At 49.6% G+C, this 19,670-nt stretch overlaps 2 protein-coding genes across 2 annotated transcripts in view; one reads left to right on the top strand and one right to left on the bottom strand.

Annotated features, from left to right (window-relative positions):
• The window catches only part of LOC111074467 (DNA repair protein RAD51 homolog 3), a 53,919-nt gene that overhangs the window by 28,486 nt on the left and 5,763 nt on the right, over positions 1-19,670 (bottom strand). The gene's annotated exons all lie outside the window — the stretch shown is intronic.
• LOC111074389 (protein serrate) lies at positions 535-19,162 on the top strand. The gene is made up of 14 exons (XM_022367179.2): positions 535-715; positions 4,629-4,746; positions 5,397-5,584; positions 9,760-9,814; positions 10,154-10,469; positions 12,466-12,599; positions 12,738-12,913; positions 13,040-13,274; positions 14,423-15,181; positions 15,342-15,557; positions 15,620-15,715; positions 16,810-17,181; positions 17,271-17,884; positions 17,948-19,162. Exons 1-14 carry the CDS (start codon positions 566-568, stop codon positions 18,701-18,703), a joined length of 4,185 nt encoding a protein of 1,394 aa, XP_022222871.2. The 5' UTR covers positions 535-565; the 3' UTR covers positions 18,704-19,162.

Raw genomic sequence — 19,670 nt, 5'->3', positions numbered from 1 at the left:
AACCAATACAAGCGAACGACCACGACGAGTACATATAAATAATAATAATAATAATTTGTGATAACAACATTGACAAAACAAAACAAAAACAAAACAAAAACACACCCAACGGCGGAAAAAAGTGAAGTGAAAAATGATAGAAAATACTCGGAACTCAGTGCCCACACAAACAGCGGCGAAATCACATTGAAATTTGTTGGTGCACAGTTGAGAAGCGTTAGACAAGCGCAAAGAAAACCTACAAGAACCGCAAAAAAAACGGCAAAAAAAAATCTCCATATATGGGCTAATTAAAGAACCAACTCCGATTTACATTCGTTGTGCAAACAAGAACCCAACCCATCACCCAACCCATCGAGATTGTCGAGGAATCGTCCAAACCAGCATCACGCTCGCGAACGCCCACAGAATGTACACAATGTTTAGGAAACATTTTCGGCGAAAATCAACAGCATCGCAAGCATTAGCAGCGTCAGCCCCATCATCATCATCTGCCACATCATTGGCAGAGGAATCAGCAGCAGCAGCAACAGTAACAGCAACAGCCACAACAGACAGCCTGAGAATGTCGAAGACAGCAACGAGGCAAAGGCAAAGGAGACAGAGGCCCAGGCAAAGGGAATTCTCGGCTCTGCCATCGCCCATCAGCGATTGTCGATCATTAAAGTCTGCCTGCAACTTAATTGCTTTAATTTTAATATTGTTAGTCCATAAGGTAAGCCAAAAACAAACCCAGAAACATGCAAAACAAAAAAAACAAACCCAAAACAGAGCAAAAAAAAGCCGAAAAACTATAAGCTTTAAGGCGAAATATATGCGGGTGTTTGAAAGCAATTCAAAGTTGATTCAACTTTTGGTGAATATTCCCAATGGCCAGAGGCAGCGAAGGCCCACAGCTCCAGAATTATGATGGGGGACGTAAATAATGATGATTTGGCTTAATACCAGCTCAGCGATTTATCAATTTTGTATGCAGAGGCTTTTGTGTTTAATAGGGATCGTTTTTTACGGAGCAAAGACTTGCAGATTGCCAAGGGAAATCTTAGGGGTTTGGCTAGTGCAAAGGATTTTAAATGGAAAAAAAAAATACAGGAAGATGGAATAAGAATTCGAACTTTATTCCACCCAAAAGTAGGCATGGTAATGTTTCGAGGAAATATATTTAGGTAACAATAAAAGGCAGACAGAACATTGCATTGGTATTAAAAATAATACTGTTTAGTTTACGGTCTGATTTTAATCAAATTTATGTCCTGATTGTCTGGCAACCTTAAATTGGGGAACTATTTAACTATTTCTGATAGATTCCATCACAAAATTAGACTTAAAATAAAGACATTTACCCGACTTTAAAAAAAATGAGAAATGACTAAGAATTCCAGACAAACGTAAGATCCGTTGAGATCGTTTGCCACTAAGAGGACCCTTTTTGGAAACCGATCCAGCCGATTAGTGGGATGAGCTATCTTCCGAAACCATCTCTGCGAGATGGTTCCCACACCAGGTTGACCGTCGCGGCAACGGTAGTCGGGGGGCATAGCTTCGAGTTTTTTTTTTTTTTTTTTGGGTGTAGTCGCCATAAAGTGTTACACAAAGTGCCTAAACATGTATTGAGATGCCAGCGGAGCCAAGTCGAAGCGGCAATTAAACAGGCAGAGGGGCAGAGGGGCACAGAGGCACACAGAGAGAGGTATATAGCAACGATATGCGATAGAGGGGCCAACGGCAGCCAACGAACGGTTCAAAAGTACATAAAAATTAATCGCTGTTGCAGGGGCACACGAGGAGAGCTAGGCAGCAACGGTGGAAGAAACACACCATAAACACACAAACAACAATTTGATTAATACGCAGGCGATCGCGAGAACCAGCCCAAGAGTCGGACATTAGAATCCAAGAACAGAGAGAGAGAGAGAGGGAGAGAGAGCATGGGTATGCCATGGATATGCATGGGGCATGGGGCATGCAAGACTTTGGGGGCAATCAAATTGATTACACACATTTATCTGCCGCCAGAGGCAGAGCCAGAGCCAGAGCAGGAGCAGCCTGGAATCTGGGGGGGATTGAGTGCATTGATTTAGGGTAAGCGAGGCGATAAAAGTCGCCGGCAGCGCCGTCCATCCGTCCGACAAATGAGAAATGGATGCCTAAATGGTCAGCGGACAGAGGCGGACTGCCGACTGCCGACTGCCGCTGCAACTATTTAGTTGTTAATGAACTAAATAAAAGTTAAATATTTTGTAGCGGCGATTAATGGTTCACTTCCAAGGAAATGCTTTAGCCACTCGTAAAGATTCCGCTTCGTCCCAAGCCCACGTCAAGTCGAATTAGCCCAGTTTTTTTTGTGTTGTGTTGGTAGGAAGCTTCGCCAGAGGATCTCGCTACTCGGATCTCTCTCTCATTTAAGCTGACATTTATTGATCATAAGCTGCGTATTAAACGAACTGAGCGGCAGATATCGTCCCAAAAAAGATGCGAAATCAGAAATGTGAAAAATAACCAAAAGCCCCCCACCGCACATTCGAAAGGCAAATGAGTTGGCAAAATGAGCTCCCACGATGCCGAGATGCTGAGATGCTGGTCCCCGTGGATACGTCCATTCGAACGCATTTATGGCCAACAAAACGTTCCGTTTCTTGGCCAACTGCAGCTTTAATTAAAATTTCATTTAATTTCACATCAATTTGGTCTGGCGGCTTCATTAAGCGACCTGTTTACATGTGGCGCCGCATCACTAATTCCTTAAGCATTTTCGGTGGCCTGGTGGGGTGGGGGGGGAGGGAGCCAGGCTTTATCTAATCGAATTGATTACGTCAAAAGTTTGTCTCGAATATTAGCGGATGCAGCCAGGGGCCCATCCAGGGGCCCAAAGAAGCAGCTGCACTTGCCTCATGAATGAGTTGAAAGAGTGCCCAAAAGAAATGTGATAAATAAATAGTAAGCAGGCCTGAAACCGGTTCACCGGCCCCAACAGCACATCTCTCGATCAAGAATCCAATCAGCCGCAGTCTGCTGTGAGGAGTCTTGGCCAAACAAAAGGAAATCTCACATGAAAACGCTAAGAGAAACCAAAGAACTGGCAGAGTGGCACAGAGGTAGCAGAAGTAGCAGAAGTAGCAGAAGTAGGTGGAGGGGTATGTGGAGGAGCAACCAGTTGCATTTGATTGATCTATGGCATGATCAACAATGCATGCGGCTGGCCGGCCACATCAACTTCGAGATGGAGCCGCAAGATGAAGCTGCAAGCTGGGAGCTGTAGATGGGAGCCGTTGCCGGAGTTTGAGTAGAAGTTTCGGTTTTTTTTTGTTGTTGTTGAGGCACAAGGTGCACAGGTGCAGGTGCAGGCTACGCTACGACTTTGGCTCGAACTAAAATGGCTAATGCCGTTAGCCCCAGACACAGCCAAAAGGCAGGCCTGGCCTGGCCTAGCCGCATGGCTAAATTGCAATTTATTTCTAATAAACTTATCAACACTGCCAGCTACCAAAGCCAATGACAATAAATTTACTGAAATATGAAACCATAAAAGCCAGAAGTCCAGGCCTAAGAGTTTTCATTAGCATATTTTCCACGAAGCAGAAGCAGCAAACCTCTCTGGAGAGGCCTTAAAAATACAAAGTTGATGGGGGAATTGGGGGGATGCATCCAGCTTCCAGATTCGATGCGCCGATGCAGCAGCAGCTTCCACGTCTTGGCCAATGCCTCGCTCGCAGTTTGCAGTTCCTGGCTAAATTATGATAAGCGATTTGCCTGAGAATAGTTAAACTTTATGCAGCATTTATCAGGCCGCCGTCGAGGATCCGAGTGCGAGTGCGAGTGCGGCGGCGATCTAATGTGTTATTAATTTTATGGCAAATGTTCCTATCGATAGGCGCTTGATTTGTGGCCGAAGCACCCATTTCCACTGCAGGTCCGGTTCTCTCTCTCTCCCTCTCTCTCTGCACACCACCTCCCAGCTGATGGCAGACAAAGGCATTCTAAATTATACAAACTGTTGGATATCTCGTTTGATTAAGTGAGCCGAAATGCCGAATTGCTGGACTGGGTACAGTTAAGCGTTTGCTTTGTGTTTGGGAAAATATTTCTCATTATTTTCGTGTTTCATTTGCTGCCAGATTTATCAGACGATCGCTCCTTTCATTTGCCTATCCATAAAAAAAAAATCCAATGTCTATTTTTCTGATTTTTACCTCTTGTACGACGAGTAGTATTCCCCCAACCCACCCCACCCCCCCGCCATACCATTGAATCTAACATTTTTGTTGTGTTTTTAATTAAAACCTTTACCGCAGAGCCCAATCAGAGCGCCCTAGGTGGCTTATTAGCTTTTAGAGCCACAGCGAACGAGCTGGCAGCAGCAGCAGCCCCAGCAGCAGCAGCAACAGATCAGATACGATCCGATCAGATCCATAAAGTGTTGAGCATATTATTCGATTTACAGACCTGGGGGTTGGTGGGGGAAATCCAGCTGGGAATGCCTTTGGGATTCACCTATTTTGAGCCATGATTGATTCGAACGATTTGGGGCTTGAATTTGTTCGCTTGTTGCCGAACCATTCGATAATCTTGTTTCTCTTCTGTGACCATTCTGTGATAATCATGTTCCTGCTCTCTCTCTCCCTCTACAGATATCCGCAGCTGGTAACTTTGAGCTGGAAATATTAGAAATCTCAAATACGAATAGCCATCTGCTGAGCGGCTACTGCTGCGGCATGCCACCAGAACTGCGAGCCACCAAAACGACGGGTAAGTTCTATTATTTAATTCTTAAACTGAAAGTATATTTAAACTTAAGATTGAGATTAAAGAGCTGCCTAATTTTACATACTCCAAATATTTACCAATTTTAAGTAATATTTTATTTCTGTGGCATTTTCAATGCATTTTATTGGCTACATAAATTTATATTTAGCCTTAAACTTCTTTAAATTTTTCTCAATTTTTTTGTAGAAACTTCCTGTCCGTTTTTTCTTCTCCCTCAACTATCTTTACTGATCATTAAATAAAGATTCCCATCAGAAAAAAAGCATGAATAAATTAATAATATTTAATTTTAATAAAACTCGTAAACCAAAGAAAGTAAAACCAGAAAATTTCTAGTATTTTGTTATTACTTCATGCCATTAATGCTATCTATATTATATATGTACATATGAATATACAAACAAGTTGTAAATGCTTATCTTTGCCGAAAAAAGAGGCGGTCAAGGCCTTTTGCCTCGCTTTTATCAGAATTTGCATTCTTTTGTTTCTTATATATTTTATTCTTAATTTTGAGTAATTATTATGCAATCTCCGACAACGAACTTTGTACATACATACACGACTCTCTCTCTCTCTCTATATAGTATTTATGATAAAGCATAAAGCAATATTCTTTCTTCTTCCACTTGCAGGCTGCTCACCATGCACAACGGCATTCCGGCTGTGCCTGAAGGAGTATCAGACCACGGAGCAGGGTGCCAGCATATCGACGGGCTGCTCGTTTGGCAACTCCACCACCAAGATACTGGGCAGCTCCAGCTTTGTGCTCAGCGATCCGGGTGTGGGTGCCATTGTGCTACCCTTTACATTTCGCTGGACGGTAAGTTTAGTCTAGTCTCCGAGTAGTACTTATCCACCGTTACGCTTCGCTTCGCTATCCCCCTTCTAGCCACTCTCCCGCTCTTTCTCTCTAAGCAAATGCAAACGCACGCTTCTGGCACGAGCTATTCGAGCTCTCATTTTTGCGCTGTGGCTCTAGACTCCAGATAGAGGGAGCTCGGGGTCTCGTCTTGGGTCTCGGTTCCGCATGGAGAGCACCAGAGCTGAACGGAGCGCTGCGATAAGAGCCAAGCCGAGCCGGCAACATAAATGTGAATGAGCGCTGCCAGCCGCCAGCCGCCAGCCAGCCCGTGCCGCCGCGACTTGCAGTGATAAGAAATATTCATACATTGAGCGGTAAATCATCTATGCAGGCAGGGGGAGCACACAATTTCTCTCCCCCTCTCTCCTCTCTTTGGGCACTTCCTGTAGCCAAAACAAACGATTCCAACGATCCCTAAAATGGCGTGAAAAGCGGCTTAATTCGAGAGCATCTTTATGCTGCGCACATTTTCAGAATCCATATAACCCTTCTTCTGCTGCATAGATGCTCCAGTCGGTAGCCCAACAAAAAAAGCAATTAAAAATTGTGTTTTTAATTTTTTATATTTTTCCCTCACTTCTTGGCCGGACAGCGGCTGCTCCGGCTGCTTGGCTGCTCCGGCTGCTCGACTGTTAAGCGGCTTTCGGTTAATTAAGTGAGCATAATGCGGGCTTATGACTGCCAAAATGGTAAGAAATAAAACGAAACAAGAACTGTGAAAATACCAACAGAACACTCGTACAGAATAAACGTGGCCCAGGCGATCTGTGTGGGACATTAACTCGGTTAAGGTAACAAAAAATGTAACCTGACTGGGGCGTACTGGCACTGCTGGTTGCTGGCTGGCTGGCTGCTGGCTTGTGGCTTGTAGTCGCGGAATTGAATTAAAGTTTTGTACGTACGTTTTGTGTTCTCTCGTAGCTAACTTGGTTAACAATTACACGCCTTGGCCCGGCCCAAAACTAATGCCAAAAGGCAGTAGAATGCGCAAGTCGCAGTCGCTGTTGACGCTAACGTTGGCATGCGCATGCGCCGTCGTTTACATTAGGCAGGTCTCCCTGTAGTAGAGTCGGAAGAGGTGGAGGTGCAGGAGGAGCAGGAGGTGGTGTTGAGTCAGTCGCTGTGAAGCAGGCATGCGTCAGAGTCTTGGGTCTTGGGCTCTGGGACTGAGTCTTCGTCTTCGTCTTGGGGTTTGGGTCTCTGGCTCGTTGCTGGTTCTGTGCCCCTGCCCCTGCCACTGAACCCCCGCCACCAGCGCCGCCTTCGACAGTGCCCCTGTGACGCCCCTGTGCCGGCGCGCAAGTCGTGGCCTGAAGTGCGGACAACCTGTTTCGTGGGAACATTACCTTGTCGCGCTTGTCGCTCGGCCGATGGCGATGGCGATACGTTACGCTTCGCTTTGGTTTCGCTTTAATCTTTTGCTTTTCCTTTTGCCCAGCACCGAGCTAAAAATGCTCCACACATGTGTGTGGAGACCGACCCATGGACTCCACTCCATCGACTGGGTGCCGAAACGAAACCTGGCAAATGTTTGCCCTGCTGGCTGGCTGGTGGCTGGTGGCAAATTCTGCATACTGAGGCCTGCAGACAGACAGTCAGTCAGTCAGTCAGTCGGAAGAGCGGTGGCGGGCGGAGGGCACCCTCAAGAAGCCTTTCACAAACTCATGAAAATCTTCAAAAAATCAACTGAAAAAAAAAACAGAGTCTCAGTCTCTCTCTCTTTATTTTGTTTTATACTTTTTGTTTGGAGCTGCCGATATGGGGACCAACAATTGTCCCACTTTTTATTGAAAGACTTCTTTTTTTTTTTTTGTGCCCCGTCCGACTGATGATCGAGTGAATGGCATGTTAAAACTTATAAACATGACTTAGGAAATACTCGAAACTGAAGTTACGTTCCCCCAAGCAGCGACTATGTGCTTGTAGTGCCAGTGCCAGTGAGGTACATACATCATAACATCATCAGAGCCTTCAATGTAACTGTCAAACACCACAGAGCGAGAGAAAGAGAGAGAGAGAGAGAGAGATCTTGTGTGCTGGGGCTGCCTCCTCTGCGGCTGTGGAAGTCGAAACCCAACACACACAGCAAATGAGTTTCACTTGACAATATTTTCCCAACTGCCTTTTTGAAGTTTTGAAGATTTGGAGTGCGCGTGCGCAGCCATTGAGCATTCTCGAGTGGAATTTGTGGTGCCTCTTTTTTGTATGGGGCTGCGGATGGGGCTGCGGATGGGGCTGCGGATGGCAACTTGTTCCACTTTTTGCCCTCTCAAGCGATCAATCGATGGATGAATGACTGCCCATAATAAAATCTACAGATATTTCGCTCTTTATATATTTTTCAATTCAATTCATTTGGCTGCCCCCACAACGTTGGATGGCTTTTGTGGTTTCGTGCTTGACATTGTGTTAACATTTCAGTGGCCAATTCACCCAGAGACTTGAGCATTGTCTCGATAATTGCTACTTGATTTTCGAGCGAAAGAAAAGGTTTTTGTGGGCCCAACTTTCGATGGCAACTATTAATCCAATTCAGCTGCGCCCATTGGCTCGTGTTTGGCTCTCGTTTCGATGAAATCTAATGCCAAATGCTACGCCATTTTCAATTGGGAAACTTCCTGCTGGATTTTAGCTCGAGCCACATCACCGGAACAGACCCACAAAACGACAGCCATGCGCCTCGTACGCGTATGACAATGATACGATATATCTGAGGGAGGGGGAAATTGAATTGAAATTTGAGACAACTCCCCACACCCCCCGCCACTCTCCGCGGGGCAGTGTCATCAATTGCGGGTGGATGGATGGATGGATTTGCAAACTGTGTCAAGTTGTTCTTGCTGTTGCAAATAGCCAATGTCTGCCTGGGACTGATTTAGTGTCGCGTCGCCATGGGCAATTACATGGGAACAGATCTGCTGCTGCCCTCCTTCAGTTCCTGTCCCCTGTTCCCGCCGCTGCCACGATCCATGGCCGCCTCCCACTGCTAAATGAGCATTTCCTGGCATCCAGCGGCGGCAGCCCAGACAACGTCGTCGTTTAATTGCTTTTTGCCCAGCGAGAAATCTTCAACGGCTGCTCCAAGTCCAAGCAATTACAACAAACGGCGAATCTTCAATTTTTATAGGGCCCATGCAAAGGAGGAGCAACCCACTGGCAGTACGACAACAACAAAAAATCCAGACTGCAAAGCTAGGACAGATTTCAGGGTCGAACTTTGGATGCCTCTTAAAGATTTATTGATTCTATGAAATAATCATTCGATTTGGATCAAACTTCATTTGGCTATTGGGAAATTTATGAAAATATATATATAATATATATAAATAAAAAAATATAAAAACATATTTATATATGTACCTATATATTTATATTTTTATTATATTTATATTTATTTATTTATATTTAAATATATTTATGGTTCTACCGATTGATTGTTCCTGTAGCTATTCTTGCTGGCTGCATCTACTTTTTGATGCTATAAATTTGAAGATTTGATTGAATTTTCTTTGGAAACAGAAAGTATTTCGGCTGATCGTTACTAGGACACCTTCGTGATCTCAAATGCAACTTGTTTAGGCTCTAACGAAGAAGAAAATATATCTTAAAGCCTGATAAATAATAATAGTGACAGTTTATGGGTTCAAAGAGGATTCCTTTCTTTCTACTAATATCCCCCCCCACTTAAGTAGGGTATTAAAAATAAAATGGAATTTTTGTTGTATTTCGTTTTGGCCAATTGCAATGCCATGGACAACGACATGGACGCGGCCAGGCGATCTTTCTGTTTAGAAAGTCAAGTCCAGTCCAGTCAGAGGTCTGGGTCTCCGTAGTTGGCTTTGTCTTCTCCTCCTGCGTGAAATTAAAGTGTTTTGGTTGCTTTGTATCTGTTTGTTTGTTTGTCTGTTGTCTGATCGCTTTGTTTGTTTGTTTGTTTGTTTGCTGAGGAGGCGCTGTCTTCATTTGCATGGGGCAGTCGGCGGGACGGGACGGGGCGGAAAGCGACTTGAGATTAAACTGTCCATTAGCGTCAACGCAAAGTCAAACCTGAAAACCCCAAACTAAAGTTGCATTTTCCCCACTCACTCGTTTCCTTTTTTCTCTGTTTCCTTTCTGCTTGTGTTCAATTACAGAAGTCGTTTACGCTGATACTGCAGGCGTTGGATATGTACAACACATCCTATCCAGGTAAGTGCGGTGGCAATTGTGGGGCCTGCCGGCGGTCCATTTGGCTTAATTAGCCCACGGACGGAAAATGGTGCCAAACAACCAACTAAATTCTTGTCTATTCCACTCTGCACTCTCCACTCTCCACTCGCCATGGCAACTGCTCCTCCTTCGCTTTGGAACGCCAACGTTGATGCCACCCAACAACCAACAACCAACAACCAACGACGACGACGACGACGACGACAACTCCGAATGCGACTCCGATGACAACAACCAATTGTCATGCATCCACCAATTGGAAATCCTCTGGCATCGTATGGCAACATCCTACACCAACCGAACCGAACCGAAATGCAGATGCGGAGAGGTTAATTGAGGAAACATCATACTCGGGCGTGATACTGCCGTCGCCGGAGTGGAAGACACTGGACCACATTGGCCGCAATGCACGGATCACCTACCGCGTCCGGGTGCAATGCGCCGTTACCTACTACAACACGACCTGCACGACCTTCTGTCGTCCGCGCGACGATCAGTTTGGTCACTATGCCTGCGGCTCTGAGGGTCAGAAGCTCTGCCTGAACGGCTGGCAGGGCGTCAACTGTGAGGAGGCCATCTGCAAGACCGGCTGTGATCCCGTCCATGGCAAGTGTGATCGACCCGGTGAATGCGAGTAAGTGGTCAAGTTTTCTTCTTCTTTTTTTCCTCTTAACATTGTAATTATGCCACACTCCACTCTACACACTCGAACCCCAACTCGAACCCCCCCATTTAACGATGTGATTATGACACTTTTTGCATCTGGCCAACAACTTTGGGGTCGCGCCTTAATGGCTCCGACGCTGTACGGGGATCGACACACTGTTATAATGGCCAGAGCCAAGAGAGCCAAGAGTGCCAAGAGTGCCAAGAGTGCCAAGAGAGTTGAGAGTTGAGTGGTTTGTTGTTTTCTTTTTGTGTGATCAGAGTGGCAGCAGAGAAATGGGTTCTCCATATAGCTAACCCCACACCACACCCCATCGGAGCCACCTGTGTGCTGTGTTTTTATTGTGAGCCATCAACGGATGTGTGAAATAGCTGGCAGAGTTTCTCTCACATGAGCTGAACGGATGCAAATGATGCAGATGATCATCTGAACAGCCAGATCGAATGTGAGAGCCGCCGTCGCAGTGCCCGCGATCTAATCGCGTTCCTAATCAATCGCTCGCCAGTCCAAGCAGATTCCGCATTCCTGCCGCCATTCCCAGTCCCATTCCCACTCCCATTTGCCAATCCTTATTAAATTGTTCTCACCCGGGAACTGCCCATCGGGAGATAACCCCGGCCAGTGCTATAAAGTTGTAACCAACTATATAATCTGCAATCAAGAGCCGGGAGTACCAGTCTCTGGAGCACTGCTCAGGCTCAGGCTCAGCTTCAGTCTAATCAAACGCCCGCACGATGGCCAATGCGCTGATCGTCTGGCCGCCCCATGGACACAGACGACTGGCAACAGAGGAGCAAAGGCAGAGGCAGGGGCACAGGCAGAGGCACAGCCAGAGGCAGAGGCATCCACAGGCGGTTGCAGCACGAAAAAACGTTTGTGCCACGGTTGTTCCTGTTGCAGCAGCAGCAGCAGCAGTGCAGCATTGCAGTTGTGTTGTTGCCGTTGTTAATGTTCCAGCGTAACACAGAATACGTGAGCCAGCGGCCATGATTGCATTTTCTTTCTTGGCTGGCATCATGATGCGGCTCCTTGCTCCTCCCTCCCGTTGCATCTTCTCCTGGTCCTGGCTTTAACTGCCGCTGTGCTTGTGCCTGTGTGCCGATTCTAAATAGCAATAATTAGTGTGGCCTAGAAAGCATCAAAGCATCAGAGCCTGTCCAAGAGATTTCCGCTCTGGCGGAACAATTATAAGCAAGAAGAAAAATTACTTTGCTGTTTGCACGTTGCTGGCCCATTTGCCAGCCAAGCCAGAGCTGCCCGCAGACTGAGAGCTTGCCACAGATTCGTTTACAGATAACAACAGGCTGCTGTTTTAATGAAATCATAAATTATGGACATCGAACAACGATGTCCGACTGTCGGTTGTCGGTTGTCGATTGCCCATTGGCTGGCCAGAGGCTGGGAGGCTGCCTAGGCTGGGAGGCTGGATATGCTGGCTAGGCGACTCTACTATCGCCCAGGCAACGTCATGCCCCGGAGCTTGTAGAGTTAGCACCTTGGCTGGCGGCTGGCGGCGATAACTGGATGGCCGGGCAATTTAACTTTGATCCCGCTGCACTTTGGCGTGTTGCGGCGATAAAATCTAAGCAGCTGAAGGAGCAGCCGAGCAGCAGGAACAGCCGAGCAGCAATTGTAGAAGTGCCAGCAGCCACTTCTCTGCCACTTTAGCATTTGATGCATCAAGGCCAAAGTTCAAAGTGACCCAATTCGGTGGTGCTGGTTGTTTTGGCCGAAAAAAAAGAAATGACTGATGAAGGCGAATGTTTTCCCAAGATAGGGATTGCACCTTTGCGGATAACCCCCAGCCAGAGATGAATCCCTGGGGCCAAGGCTCGCCTGCCTCTCCCCCCTGCCAATTAGGCCAACCCATTAGGGTTCCACTCTACGCTCAATTAGTGTTTCAGCCCCAGCCCCAACTGATCATCGTTTTGCACATCTTCTTCTTCTCCTTTTTGCATCACAGATGCCGACCCGGCTGGCGGGGCCCCCTGTGCAACGAGTGCATGGTCTATCCCGGCTGCAAGCACGGCTCCTGCAATGGCAGCGCCTGGAAGTGCGTCTGCGACACCAATTGGGGTGGCATACTGTGCGATCAAGGTAAGTGACCTGCCCCAGGCAATTACGAGGCACATCTGGCCGGGCTGGGAATCGATAATATCGGTACTGTAGCTGTGGCTGTAGCTGTAGCGTGGCCGAACATATTTCATAGTTTTTCTTGCGCTCTGCTCTCGACAGATTTAAATTACTGCGGCACCCATGAACCCTGCAAGCATGGCGGCACCTGCGAGAACACCGCACCGGATCAATATCGCTGCACATGCGCCGAGGGCCTCTCGGGCGAACAGTGCGAGATTGTGGAGCATCCGTGCGCCACACAGCCCTGCCGCAATGGCGGCACATGCACGCTCAAGGTAAGCCCTCAATTTATAGACATTTTCGCAGTGCCATAAAATAATTTAATATCCCATCCACATCCCCCATTCCCATCCCCATTCCGTTTGCTCTTCTATCCACTGTCTCTACCTCTCTCTGTGCAGCCGATGAATGCAACGCGTCCGCCAGTGTATCGCATCATGCGTGGCATGAGCACCAGCATGGGCAAGCCGATAAGCCGTCGCGATTCAATACGGAGCCTGGCCAATCTGCGGCAGGAGTCGCAGAATGGCAGCAACGGCAGCCTCGGCTCCTCCCCGGGCCTGCCACTGACGCCTCTGGCCGCTGAGTTCACTTGCGGCTGTGCGGCCGGCTGGACGGGATCCACATGCGAAATAAGTGAGTTTTGATTTAATTTTATTCTTCAGCACGCGATTAGCCACAGCAACAGCCAGAGCTACAGGCCACAGGCCACAGCTACAGCTACAGCTCCACTTGGGCAGTTTCAGTTGGAGCTGCTCTTGGCCAGCAGCAGCAGAGTTACCTAAGCTAGTTGCTGCTGCCACTCTGCTGCTGATGTTGCCGCTCGATCATGCAATTGAGCACACACGCATTTGACTGTAGCGAAATGAAATGAAATGAAATGAAACGTAGCACGCACAGGCGATCGGTCTGGTCGGTCGGTCGGTCGCTCTGTTGCCGTTTCTTTTTGTTAAAATTGTTTTGGCTGTTGCACGGGTGGCCGGCAAATTTGGTTCGATTCGGTTTTGCATTTTCCAATTGGAGCACGACGCAAACATTCACCAGAAACTATTTGCAATAAGCTGCGAGCTGTGCGCTGCCAGCTAATTGAGTTGCCGTGCCCCAAAAGCCAAAGAAAGATTGCAAAGGCCCGCCCTTACAATGCTGGGTGGTGGGAGAAGATCGTTGAAGGGAATAATCCTTGCAGCAGGGCATAAAACAAAGTCTATTAATAGCAGTGAACAGAGCTCATACATCAGCATTATAGCCTTTAATATCTGCAATGCAGCTTGCCCCCTGCATTGGCCCAATTAAATTTGTGTTTCTTAAGTCCTAATTAAGCTGAAAGTTTCGCTACATTCCCGATGAGCTGAGGAATTTGCTGCTAATGGCATGCCAAGGGTCAGGGCTCTCTTTTTGGGTTGCAAAGCAAACAAATGAGTTGCGTGCAGCAGCAGCTGAGCCAAGGAAGGAAGGAAGGAAGCAGCCAGCCAACAGATTTCAGGGAACTGATAAGCCAGGCATGCAGACGCTGCCAGCCAATACTTATAGACTACAGATATATATATATATATACCCCATACCCATGTCAGTTCAATGACTTGAGCTTGAGCTTGAGCCTAAGTCGTTGGAGTCTGCGAGTGAAAAACCACCTGCTCCGCTGCTCCGTTGCTCCGCTGCTCCGAGCAGCATCTTCAACAACAAAATCAACACATTTGCACTTGAGCTGGGAATGGCACTTAACCAATCTCTGTTTGCCTCTCTTTCTTCCCTTTCTTCCCTGTTCTGTTGTGCTGCTGCCACAGATATCGACGAATGCGCCGGAGGTCCCTGCGAGCATGGTGGCACTTGCGTCGATCTAATCGGTGGCTTTCGCTGCGAATGCCCGCCCGAGTGGCGCGGCGATGTCTGCCAGGTGGACGTGAACGAATGCGAGATACCCCAGGCAGCAGCCCATGCAGCAGCCCAGGCCAACACACTGCTGACGACAACGGCCAGCGCCGTCATTGGCAGTAATCTGAGCAGCTCGGCGGCACTGCTGGCCGCGCTGACCAGTGCGGTGGCCGCCTCCAATGCAGCCCAATCGTCGGTGCCGGCCACGGGGCCCTGCATCAATGCCCGCGAATGCATCAACGAGCCCGGCTCCTTTGCGTGCGAGTGCCTCGAGGGCTGGGGCGGTGCCACCTGTGCCGAGAACCTCGACGATTGCGTGGGCCAGTGCAAGAACGGGGCCAGCTGCATTGATCTGGTCAATGACTACCGTTGCGCCTGCGGGCCCGGCTACACGGGACGCGACTGTGAGACGGACATCGATGAGTGCGCCGCCTCGCCGTGCCGCAACGGCGGCGAGTGCGTCGACATGATTGGCAAATTCAATTGCATCTGTCCGCTGGGCTATTCCGGCTCGCTGTGCGAGGAGGCCAAGGACCACTGCACCCCATCGCCCTGCCTGCAAGGACGCTGCCTGAACACGCCCGGCAGCTACTACTGCCACTGTCCGCCGGATCGCGCGGGCAAACACTGCGAGCAGTTGCGTCCGCTCTGCTCCCAGCCGCCCTGCAACGGTGAGTGTTCGTTCTCTCTTCTCAGTTCTCCTTGCCATGGGAACCATGGGGCATTCTCAGCCCCATGAAGACGTCATTAAGCCCATCAATCCTGTCTGGGGGCCCCAGATCCTAGCCGCAGCCCCATCGAATAATAAGCCTAATCATGTCTTCTCCACAGAGGGCTGCTTTGCCAATGTCAGCATTGCCACAGGGACAGGAACAGCAGCGGCAGCGGCAGCAGCAGTGGGCACAACGACCACGACAATGACAACGACAACGACCATGACGACACCGAGCGGTCTGCCCTGCAGCGGTCATGGCAGCTGCGAGATGAGCGACGTGGGCACCTTCTGCAAATGTCATGTGGGCCACACCGGCACCTTCTGCGAGCACAGTGAGTAATCTGCCCAGGCGGCGGCCAAAACAGCAAACAGCAAACTCATTAACTTTCTGCAGATCTCAACGAATGCTCGCCGAATCCTTGTCGAAATGGCGGAATTTGCCTTGACGGTGACGGCGACTTTACATGCGAGTGCATGTCGGGTTGGACAGGTGAGTCGAGTCGCGAAGTCGAGCTGCGTCTTTGCCACAAGACGAGCAGCAGCAGCAGCGGCAGCAGCGGCGGCAGCAGCAGCAGCAGCGTTGCTGCGAGGGGGTGCGCTTTAAGCGGCCCCGCCAAAGTGAACGTCAAAGCGTTGCAACAAGTGCAGGCCGCTGCCTGCCTGCATGGCCTGCATGGCCTGCCTGCCTGAATGGGATGGGATGTGATGTGATGTGCTAGGTCGAAGAGTCGCATACCCTTGGGGGCCAAATGTGGAAATTGTGTGAACAAAATCAGCGGGCAACAGATTATCGAAAGTAGTCCTGCCAGCAGCAGTGAGGCAGGCAAGTGAGAGTAGTTCTGAACGCTGAATGGTGGATGCTCTGTGCCAGGGCACATCAGCTGCCGCTGCTCGTTCCATGCCACAGTCAAACTACTCTCTTGGTTAGAGCATTAAAACCTGCTATAAGCTGACTTGGCAGGCGCATTATCAACGCTTGGGGAGGAGGGGGGGACTCTAAATGGGCGCGAGAGTGAGAGGAGGAGGAGAGCTCACAGAGCCGCGCGCTGATCGAGTCGAGTCGCGCGCATTTATTTGAACACTGAAAGTTGGCAGTCATTACGGGCCTCAAATTGAAGCGAATGCGGCGCAGCTTTAGAGCTGGAAAAAGTACGAGTCGCTTGCGATTTGTGGTATTTGCCACATGTGGCAGAGCGCACACAGACCTGCACCAATGGGGGGTAAGCAAAAGCCAAAGCCAAACCTCAGTAATTTGATTTATGTTTGTTTTTAATTTGCGATTTGCATATTTCACGCGTTTCGCTTTTTTGTCACAGATACAGATAGAGATACAGCTACAGCTACAGATATAGAAATTGAAAACAGATTCGGCTACAATTTAGTTACAGATACAGATACAGTGGGGGATATGGCCACACATCGATCTATGTCAGCACACTTTTACTTTTGCAATTAGTTCAGGCCATGACTCTTAGGTCACGGCAATCCTCTCTCCAGCCATTGCAAATAGAAATACAAAAAAATATAACAAAAAATCCCACAGTTCGTTGTCTAAGTCTTTCGTTTCGTTTGGTTTCGTTGCAGGCAAACGCTGCTCGGAGCGGGCCACTGGCTGCTATGCTGGCCAGTGCCAGAACGGAGGAACCTGCATGCCCGGGGCGCCGGCAAAGGCCTTGCAGCCGCACTGCCGCTGTGCGCCCGGCTGGACGGGCCTGTTCTGTGGCGAGTCCATCGATCAGTGCCGCGGCCAGCCGTGCCACAACGGCGGCACCTGCGAATCGGGAGCCGGCTGGTTTCGCTGCCTGTGCGCCCAGGGCTTCTCCGGGCCCGATTGCCGCATCAATGTGAACGAGTGCTCGCCCCAGCCGTGCCAGGGCGGGGCCACCTGCATCGATGGCATTGGCGGCTACAGCTGCATCTGTCCGCCCGGTCGCCACGGACTGCGCTGTGAGATATGTAAGGGAAAACCCAACCCCCCCCCACACTGGCCGAGCGTTCGCTCTAATCTGTAATGTGTAATCTGCAATCCCTGTTTCTCCCCGTAGTGCTCTCCGATCCGAAGTCCGCCTGCCTGAATGCCAGCAACACCATCTCCCCCTATGCGGCGCTCAATCAGAGCCACAACTGGCTGGACACCGCCCTGTCCGGGCGCAGCGAGGACGACGAGCACTGCAATGCGTGCGTCTGCGAGAACGGCACCTCGCGGTGCACCAATCTGTGGTGCGGCCTGCCCAACTGCTACAAGCTGGATCCGCTCTCCAAGGCCTCCAACCTGTCCGGTGTCTGCAGGCAGCACGAGGTGTGTGTGCCGGCACTGGGCGAGACCTGCCTGTCGGCGCCGTGCAACGTGCGCGGCGACTGTCGGGCGTTGGAGCCGTCGCGGCGTGTCGCGCCCCCCAGTCTGCCGGCGAAGGCCAGCTGCTGGCCCAACCAGGCGCTGGTCAACGAGAACTGTGCCCGCCTCACCATCCTGCTCGACCTGGAGCGGGTGGGCCGGGGCGCCTCGGTGGAGGGCCTCTGCTCGCTGGTGCGTGTGCTGCTGGCCGCACAGCTGGTCAAGCAGCCGCCAGCCAACGCTGCCAGCGCCCAGGAGCAGGCTCTGCTCATGGTGCTGTGCGATCTGAAGAGCGGCTCCAACGACACCATCGAACTGACAGTGGTAAGTGCCAGACATTGCCATTATTTTGCTTCCGGGGGCGCTATAACCTTCGATTCGTTGCAGTCGTCCAGCAAACTGAACGATCCGCAGCTGCCGGTGGCCGTGGCCCTGCTGGGGGAGCTGCTCAGCTCGCGTCAGTTGAACGGCATTCAGCGGCGCAAGGAGCTGGAGCTGCAGCACGCCAAGCTGGCGGCACTCACCTCCATTCTGGAGGTGAAGCTGGAGACGGCCCGGGTGGCGGATGGCTCCGGCCACAGCCTGCTCATTGGGGTGCTGTGCGGCGTCTTCATCGTGCTCGTCGGATTCTCCGTGTTCATCAGCCTGTACTGGAAGCAGCGGCTGGCCTATCGCAGCAGCTCGGGCATGAATCTGACGCCGTCACTGGACGCGCTGCGGCACGAGGAGGAGAAGTCCAACAATCTGCAGAACGAGGAGAATCTGCGCCGCTACACGAATCCGTTGAAGGGCAGCACCAGCTCCCTGAGGGCCACCACGGGCATGGAGCTGAGCCTGAATCCCGCCCCGGAGCTGGCGGCAACGGCGGCCAGCAGCTCGGCCCTGCATCGCTCGCAGCCGCTGTTCCCGCCCTGCGACTTCGAGCGCGAACTGGACTCGAGCACGGGCCTGAAGCAGGCGCACAAGCGCGGCTCCCAGATCCTGCTGCACAAGACACAGAACCTGGACATGAAGAAGAACACGGTGGGCTCGCTGGACAGTCCGCGCAAGGACTTTGGCAAGCGTTCGATCAACTGCAAGTCGCTGCCGCCGCCAGCCTGTGACATTGATGGCGTCGATGTCCTAACCACTGTGATGGTGTAGCGGGGCCCGACGACTCCGTGCCGTGATCTCACCCAAACCGCCCAGACGCCCAGACCCCGACCCCCAGCTCAATGTTCCGATTGCCACAGCACGGGCGCGATTATCAATCAAGTGCATTAGTAGTTTAATTGCAATAGAAATAAGACCCCAGGGCGGGGATAGGGGATGCTCAAACTCAAAGGGTGGGGGGCCAGTGGATGGATCTAACAAAGTTGGGTGCAAGCGAGGCTCCTGCCACACAGTTGCAGAGTTGCAGAGTTAGTCCCGATTAGTTAGTTAGTTGGTTAGTTATTGATATTAATTAGTTGCCGCCTCTTAGTGGCGGTTAGTGTAATTCCGAAACTCTTCTCTCTCTTCGCTAAGCAACAACATCCTACACAGTGTGATATTTAGTGTAACCCAGAAGCGCATTTAATCGTATTCATACTCGTATTCATACTCGTATTCATATTCGTATTCGTATTCTCATTCATTAAACAAAAGCAAGATAATAATTCAAGATAATAATATTAAGTGCTGTACATATTGTAGATGCTCATGGCAGGAGGAGTGCTAGTGGGTGGGGGGGGGATACGAGCATAAGCTGTAAATACTGTAAATTAGCAGTTACCGTTATTGTATTTTGTCTATAGCTATAGTTAGATCCGAACATAACATAAGCCGCAACATGTTAGACTTTGAAAGTTGTTGTACGCAATAATAATAATTAGCGTAATTAAATTAAGCATCCAGATCCAGTTTAAGCAATCATCACTGTATTCCATTGTATTATACCTGTACTGTATGTGTGTGTGTTTGTGTGTGTGTGTGTGTGTGTGTGTGTGTGTGTGTGTAGTAATATTTATTTATTATTTTAACATTGATCTAGCAGCAATAAAGCAATACCAATAAAGTTAGTGCAAAGAAATAACAAAAAAATGCTGCGCGCATTTCTTTCTGTCTAATAACTGGAGTGAAAGTACTTGGG

Source organism: Drosophila obscura, unplaced genomic scaffold (genome assembly GCF_018151105.1).
Source record: "Drosophila obscura isolate BZ-5 IFL unplaced genomic scaffold, ASM1815110v1 contig_150, whole genome shotgun sequence".
NCBI classification, from domain to species: domain Eukaryota; kingdom Metazoa; phylum Arthropoda; class Insecta; order Diptera; family Drosophilidae; genus Drosophila; species Drosophila obscura.
This window is presented reverse-complemented; position numbering and strand designations above follow the sequence as displayed.